The sequence below is a fragment of the Larus michahellis genome, chromosome 4 (assembly GCF_964199755.1).
Source record: "Larus michahellis chromosome 4, bLarMic1.1, whole genome shotgun sequence".
NCBI classification, from domain to species: Eukaryota; Metazoa; Chordata; class Aves; order Charadriiformes; family Laridae; genus Larus; species Larus michahellis.
The window spans coordinates 94,354,242-94,361,984 of NC_133899.1; the positions used below are offsets into that span (position 1 = coordinate 94,354,242).

Sequence of the window (7,743 nt, forward strand, 5' to 3'; positions counted from 1 at the left end):
GCGGCGACCGCCGCCCCGCGGTAGCCATGGCAACGCCTCGACGCTGGGCTTCCCCCTCCCTCCCCAAACAAACACCCCCAAAATCCCCGAAACGACCCAAACCGGAGGCGGTGAGGAGAGGGGCGAGGCCGGGTCGCTGCCGAAGGAGCGGCCGCCAGGGCGGGCGCGCCTACTCGGGGCACTGCGGTAGCGCCGCGGCGGGGGCCCGGCGGGGGGTGCGGCCGCTGCCCCGGCCATGGAGCGGGGGGCGCGGCGCGGCGGCCGGCTCCTGGCGGCGGGTGAGGCCCGGGGACCGAGCGGGGGCGGTCGGGAAACGGGCCCCGAGGGGGTCCTGAAGGGCAGGAACAGGCCCTGAGGGAAGGGAGCAGCTCCTGAGGGGCAGGAGCGGGCCCTGAGAGGAGTTGAGGGAGGGGAGCGGGCCCTGAAGAGGGCTGAGGAGCAGGAGAAGGCCCAGAGGAGGGGCTGAGGGAGGGGAGTGGGCCGTGAGGGGCAGGAATGGGCCCTGAGGGAGGAGAGCAGGCCCTGAAGGGGGCTGAGGAGCAGGAGCAGGCCCTGAGGGTCAGCAGTGGGCCCTGAGGGGAGACACCACCGTCACCCACACGTGGCTGCTCTCCGGTTCTCCCCCAACACCTGTTCACCGGCTCTGTGCTTTCTCGCAGCGTGGAGGAGCCTGTGGGAGCGCGGCCCCAGGGATGGCAGCAGCAGCGGTGCCCCGGCGGGCCTGGCCCGGCTCTCCCTTTGCTCTGGGGATGGCAAAGGGACAGCCAGCTCCGGAGCATGGAGGTAGGGCAGTCTGGTGTGGCGTGACTGTCACCTCACAGCTGGTGCTGGTGCCTGATCCCACCAGGCTCTGCACCGGGATGCCAAAGGGAAGGAACCGGTACTGATACGGTGAAAGCACAGGATGGAGGACATCACCTCTCCTGTCTAAACAGGCTGATGGGTCACCATCTCTGTAAGCCAGAGCTGACCTGGGAGCTCCAAGAGTAGAGAGATTTACCAGAGAAATATTAGCATTTGCTGATTGTGAATTTAGCTCCCCAGGAACCTGGTCTGGCAAGGCAGAGCCGTATCGTTGCAAAGTCAGGCCTGACCACGCTGAGGCCACAGTCGACACAGCTCGGTAATTGCTATTTGTGGTTTGCCAAAGTCCAGCAGCTCTCGCTTGGCTCTTTGCATTGCCACGCCTTCTCTGGACTGCTCACAATGTCCTGCACCAGCAAGCACTAATTGTCTGGGGAGAAACTGTTCCTTGAGATGATAATGACTGTTCTCAGCCCCATCTGTATGTATGCTGACCTGTGGTTGCCATTTAGACACAGAGCTCTCTCAAGGCAGAGCCCTTGGGAGAAATAGAGAAATGAAAATGTCAGTGCTAACCTGGGCAGCGTTGTCCCAGGGTGACCGTATCACCCTGTTAGAAACTTCCTGAAAGTCGGGACACAGAAAAGGGTCTTCCATATCCCAAGATCAGTGTAAATCGACCATGAGACTTGTGAGTGCCAGTGCCACTGTTCCCACAGTCCTATGTCCCAGTGCTTTGTCCAACCCCTATCCAAAAAAACCCCTCACACAGGGGTACCAATGACTTGGTATTTTTAGATCTGTGTAAGAAAGCACAATGGAAAGTGTCTGCTCCTGGGGTATGGATTAGATTAAGAGTAAAGCTTTCTCCTTGTTAAGCACTAGCACACAGTCCTGCCGATTGAAGAGCTTTCTGCAAAATTCTTGGGGTGGTTTTCCTCCCCTGAGCAGTTTTCAGTTGAAGTCACTGTCAGTACGCTACCTGCTGTGCTTTCTCTCTGTTCCGAGCAGGATCCAAGGGACCAGGCCCTTCTCTTTGGCTGCTGCTGCCAGAGCCATTTTAGGAATGGGCAGATGGGGAGGTGATGGTGGGAAGCAGCAGCTCACCCTGCAGGATGTGGCAGAGCGAATTCGGAAGAAGGAGTGTCGCAGGGTGGTGGTGATGGCTGGCGCTGGGATTAGCACCCCCAGCGGCATCCCGGATTTTAGGTAATGCTTCCATCCTTCCATTTGTCCTTTTTCAGTGCTGGGAGGGCCAAGATCTTCAGCTTAGGTAATGCTGGTGCCTTCTCCTCCTCTCACCCCTCCATTTTCTTTATCTGTGCCAGGCTAGACTAGGCACAGGAGTTTCCGTCCCTGCTGATCCTCCTTCTCCAGCCAAAGGCAGGCTGGCATCACCAGTCAGACCATCCTGTCCCAGGTCTTCAGGATGGTTAAGTCAGGCCTGTTGCTGGTTCTGTGGCTGTGCTCGCTGCACCACCTTGGCCACCAGAGAAGCGCCAACGTGGCTGTGGCACAGGCTCGAGGTGCTCCAGATAGAAGAGAGCGTGGTCCTCACGGCGTACCAGGGTGGCCCTTCCCTTCCTCCAACTGGGGCACACCTCTGCAGCCGGGAGAAGGTGGGGTGGCAGCAGAGCAGGGATGCCAGGCAGGTTCTCCTTCTGTGCAGAGGCAGCTTCAGCTCCTCTCTTGACGCACAATGGACAGCACAAAGCAGCCAGGGAGAACCCGAGGGCCTGGCTGTCTGCTCTGTTGTGTCTTGGTCTAGCTCGGTGGTGGGTGGCATCTCTTCCTGCGTTCTGACTACCAGCCCCACTCTCCTCTCCTTGCAGGTCCCCAGGGAGCGGCCTCTACAGTAACCTTGAGAAGTACAACATCCCTTACCCAGAAGCCATCTTTGAACTGATGTATTTCTTGGCCAACCCTAAGCCCTTTTTCACTTTGGCCAAGGAGCTCTACCCTGGCAACTACAGACCCAACTACGCCCACTATTTCCTGAGGCTCCTGCATGACAAAGGGCTCCTCCTGCGCCTCTATACCCAGAATATCGATGGGCTGGAGAGAGGTGAGTTTTCTCTTCCGCATCTCTCAGCAGCCAAGCACCGGGAAGAGATGAGGGTGAGAAACAGAACAGGAGGCAGGACTGGGGAAATGCCCAGTGAATGTGGAGTTTCTGGTTCAGTCACCTGACGCTGAGCTGGTCCTCTCCCACACGCTGTGTTCCAGTTGCTGGGATCCCTCCCGATAGACTGGTGGAAGCCCACGGCACCTTTGCCACTGCCACTTGTATGGTCTGTCGAAGGAACTTCCCAGGAGAGGACTTCAGGGTGAGTGGTCACAGCTGGGCGTCGACACACAAATGAATGCAGGGAGGAGAACCTGTTATAGGCTTGTTATTTTGCCCTCAGGGCCAAGAGGTTTTATTGGAGGGGACCATACTTGGGGCAGGATGTTGCTGCGAGGGTGCGTTGTGGTTCTGACCCAGCTTGTGCAGGTGTGCGCTGCCCTGTAATGAGCGGTGTTGGGTGCTCTCGCTTCAGGGGGACATCATGGCAGACAAGGTCCCTCACTGTCCCGTCTGCACTGGAGTCGTCAAGCCTGACATTGTCTTCTTTGGCGAGGAGCTCCCGCAGCGCTTCTTCCTGCACGTGACAGACTTCCCCATGGCAGACCTGCTGTTCGTCATCGGAACGTCCCTGGAGGTCTGGGGCTAAGGGAAACCCCCGCTCACAAGGAGAAAAAGGCACACGGAAAACGGGGGGACTCCAGAGGAGAGAGGGGGTTTAGCGGAGAAGGCAAGACGCTGGGTTATTGAGGTAAAATTTGAGGTGGCAGGGTAGGAAATAGGGTGCGTGCACTCTGAGACCCTCTGAAAACCTGGTGTGCTCCTGGTAACGGTGGGCACCTGGAGAGCAAGAGTTTTGTAGCTACCTGAGGACAGGCCACCGGATAACTGGTGGCATCCATAACCTGTTCAAAGCTGGGGTAGCTTAGCCCACGGTGGGGGAACTGTTAAACACAGCGGTTACAAGCTCCCTGTGCAGTGAGTTCACGCCCGCAGTGCCCGTCGGCGGGGTGACCGGCTCTCTGCTCCTTGGCGTTGCCTTCCTTTAGGTGGAGCCCTTCGCCAGCCTGGCAGGAGCCGTCCGCAGCTCCGTTCCCCGAGTCCTGATCAACCAAGACCTCGTGGGACCCTTCGCCTGGCAGCGACGCCACAATGACATAGCCCAGCTGGGGGACGTGGTCAGTGGGGTCGAGAAGCTGGTGGAGCTGCTGGGCTGGAACGAGGAGATGCAAACACTAATTCAGAAGGAAAAAGAAAAGGTGGGAAGGGGCTCAGGGCCCTGTCTCCCTCCCTCACCCTCTTTATTCCTTGTGCTGGAGTTATTGCGGGGTTTGTGCTTGCTGGGGTTAGACCTGCACCGCCACTGCCATGCTTGCAGTCTGCATTCAGAGAAGAGGACCACAGTAAAGTGCAAAAAACCAAAACAAAACCCCCACAACCCCAAACCTCAGCGCTGTGCCCCAGTGACGGTGCCACAGAGCAGAGCGCTGTTGCTGCAGGTTTCGGTGGCGCAGCGGGGGAGGACGCGGATCTGCCAACCTCAGGCTTTGGGTGGAGTGAGAGCACTTCAGGGCTTCTTCAGGCAGTGACCCGCTCAATTACCGAAAAGCTTTCTATCTTGGGGTTTTTTGTTTGGGGTTGTTTTTTCTTTTATTTGCTCCCAAACACACTGAAAAAGCCCTATAGGGTACAGATTCCTGGAGCTGGAAGTGGCCACCCAGAAAAACCCATCAGCTGTTCAAATTAACCCAGTACAAGTCAGCAGAAAACTCACCTGTGCACTTAAGCAAAATAAAGGGTGTGTGAGGAGACTGGGAAACCCCGCTGAGCGTGCCGACACGCAGTGGGGCACGTTCTCGGGGGCTGAAGCTGCTGTTCAGGCCTTGTTTTTTATTGGTTTTTACGCCGCTTTTTCCCTGAGCCTGCGATGCCGTTAATGGCACGTTAACGTGGACAACTGCTGAACCAAGGGGGCGGCCAGGCATCACCTTAGCGGAACCTTCCTCTTCCTGTACATTTGCTTAATTGCTTTGGTTTCATTTCTCGTGGTTTTTCCTGGTGATGGTGAGGAACAAGTAATAGCAGTGAGGAGAGGGAGGCTCTAATTGCACTATGTCTGGGACGGAACAAGGTGCTGCAGCGGCCAGACGTGCGACGGGCAGCAGGCGGGGTACCCGCCCCCCCGGCAGCAGTCAGTTGTTAATTCGGTTGCGGACTTGACGACTTCCCCCGCTGGTCATTTATCTCCCCGTGCCTGTTGTACATCTGTAGTTCTCCGAGATCTTCAGAAGTGAGAAATCGGAGGAGAGAGGTTCTTAATTACTTTGAGTTTAGTGCTAATGTTAATTAGTACATTACTTTAGACTGGCTGGGAAGACTTCTCCACGTTTGGCATCAAACACTTTTTAATTTTTTTATTTAATTTAAGCAGAAGTTGTAACCTTCTGCTTAAACTGTAACTCTGCTGCCTGTGTCGATGGGCACAGCTCCGTTGTCTGCAGGGGGGCTCTGCCACCTCGCCGTGGTCAGAAGCCAGTTGTATTTTTAACAGATACAAGGTCCATACGTGACTTCTTCGACCCGAGAGAAAATCTGGCTTCAAGATTCCAGTTTTAACGTTCAGGTTGTTCTTGGGGTAGGAACGAGTAGGAATTATTAGCCTTTTGGCCAGGTTTGTGATTTTTCACTACCAGCCATTTTGCGTTTGTGCGAGATGAACCAGCCCTTGGTTTAGTGCTGGTGCTGCTCCAAATCACTGATGGATGGAGCTGATGCAAATGTGGTAAAGCAGGAAAAACAAATTCCCCCTCGCTCGGGGGTTTTGGTACTCAGAAGCAGTGCCGGCCGAGCTAACGGGGCTGGCAGGTTTGACACACCCCAGCAAACACTGCGTGGTCTTTCTGTTTTTAGCTGGATGCAGGAGACAAGTAGGAGGGCTGGCTCCCTGCTGCTGGAGGGCGATGCTCACCTTGGAAAGGAGACGTTGGCGTGCCCAGCAGGGGCAGGGAAGGCGATGGCGGCAGGGAGCCCTGGAAGAGGCGGCCGGCTCTGCAGCAGCACATCCAGCGGGCTGGGGAGCAGGGACGCTGCGGCTCAGTCCAGCCCGCCGGGAAGCGGAGCAGAGAGGCCCCCGCCCGTGAAGGAAGGGACGCTGAAGGGAGAGAAGCCCAAATGCCAAGCGGCAAACTGGTTCTGCACGTGAAGGCTTTTGACCTGAGACTTCAGAACAGTTGACGTAGCCACCAAGCGCTGTCCCCTCCCTCTCTCACCTCATTTCGGCACCCACCAGCAGAGACTTTCCTGCTCCCCAGCTCTGGCTGTCACCCCATTGGCACATCGACACCATCCGGCGATGTCCAGCCACGAGAGCTTCACCAGTGAGCGGCCAGGAGCTCCTGGGATCACACCAGCCTGTCAGAGGAGCTGTGCATCTGCTGCTTGCCATTTGGGTCTCCTCCTGAGCCATCCCACCCCGGAGACCCTCGGGGGGCCTGGTGAAGGTCAGTCTGGAGTGGGTTTTCCAGCTCCCCGCTCCGGACTGAGCATCCCCCTGCTCCTTTCCCAGCTCCTCCTCGGATACGCTGCTCTCAGCCATGATCTTTCAGCTGCTGCAGACTGGTAGTGTTTATTCTTCAGATGAAATCTCTGCGAATTGGGGGACAAATGCTGTCATGGGGGGGCCTGCCCCCCATTCCTTTTCAGGAGCGCCAGCTCAAGCTGCTGGAAGTTTTGAATTGGTGTAGTGTTAATTATTTAATAATAAAGAGTTCTAATTCTTTTGCCAATGTCACCTGGGGGTTTTTCTGTAAATTTACCTTCCCTAGTGTTCGAACACATTCTGTCCCCGCCACCACCACTCCTTTCACCTGCTTGTTTATTACTTTTTTGTCTTTTTAGCCTTACACAAGTGCCTTTCCTCCCTGCAAACGCTGTCCCAGGCAGCGGCGGTGTCAGCGCTGCAGTGACATCCTGCTCTTCCCCAGGGGTGCCCAGGCAATCGCGCTTGGCGTATCGCAGGCTGGCAGAGCCTCTTCCCCGCACCCGGGCATCGGTGTCGCCAGCCAGCACCCAAACCGGGCTGTGGGGACCGGAGTCACACCCAGGTGACCCATGTTTGTCACAGCAGCTGTCGTAGAGGCGATCCCGGCTCAGCGCCGGCTCTCAACAAGCACAACAAAGTGCAAAGCGTTTGTGCCGCTATTCTCGAGCGCAGAAAACCCGCGCGAAGGGAATGAAAGCGTTGGAGCCCACAGCTGTGTCAGGCTGACACGGCACTGGAGCAGTTACCGACTGCTCTGCCTAAAGCTCTTCCCAAGGCAGAGCTGGAGCCTCCAGATGCTGTTTCATGGCTGTTTACGTAATTACAAGTGTTTGCACCTAATACTCATCAGCTATAAATCAGATGATTTATAGGGACCCCAGAGAAGCTCGGGACACCCACCGCTACAGGAACAGAGTCCAGCACTCGGTGTCCTCGCTGCTTCCTGAGGAAAGGCTCAAACAAGTTCCCGTTCAGAGCAGAGCTGTTCATCCAACTGCACAACCCAACGGTACCCGCACGTTCCTCCTCGCAGCCGGGCCCGGCCCCGTGGGGGGTTTGAACAGCCTCAGCAAAAGCCGGAGGGTCGTTCTCTCCCTTTGCAGAGCACCAGGAGCCTCATGGCACATCGCTTCACACCAAAAATGGTGGGGATGTGGTGATTTTAAGCCGCAGCCTGTTTATAAAGCCTTACTCCAGAAGCGCCTGCGCCTCATCTGGCCCCTGCAGCGGGGCTTTTCAGAGCAGGGCCTGCCAGCTGCACGTCAGGGGGTTACGCACGATAGAAAATCAGAATATACCAATACCAGAAGCATTACACTAAAAATACACCCCC

At 56.6% G+C, this 7,743-nt stretch overlaps 1 protein-coding gene across 3 annotated transcripts; it reads left to right on the forward strand.

Annotated features, from left to right (window-relative positions):
* Positions 1-26: 26 nt before the first annotated feature.
* SIRT3 (sirtuin 3) lies at positions 27-6,659 on the forward strand. 3 transcript variants are annotated; one of them, XM_074586697.1, is made up of 9 exons: positions 102-278; positions 660-783; positions 1,037-1,123; positions 1,816-2,013; positions 2,637-2,869; positions 3,031-3,131; positions 3,345-3,506; positions 3,919-4,128; positions 5,780-6,659. In XM_074586697.1, the coding sequence occupies exons 1-9, from the start codon at positions 236-238 to the stop codon at positions 5,798-5,800; spliced, it is 1,179 nt and encodes a 392-aa protein (XP_074442798.1). In that variant the 5' UTR covers positions 102-235; the 3' UTR covers positions 5,801-6,659. The 3 variants fall into 3 exon arrangements, with proteins under 3 accessions (XP_074442799.1, XP_074442797.1, XP_074442798.1); XM_074586698.1 differs by lacking the exon at positions 1,037-1,123 and having other exon boundaries at positions 27-278; XM_074586696.1 differs by lacking the exon at positions 1,037-1,123 and having other exon boundaries at positions 92-110.
* The last annotated feature ends 1,084 nt before the right edge of the window (positions 6,660-7,743 follow it).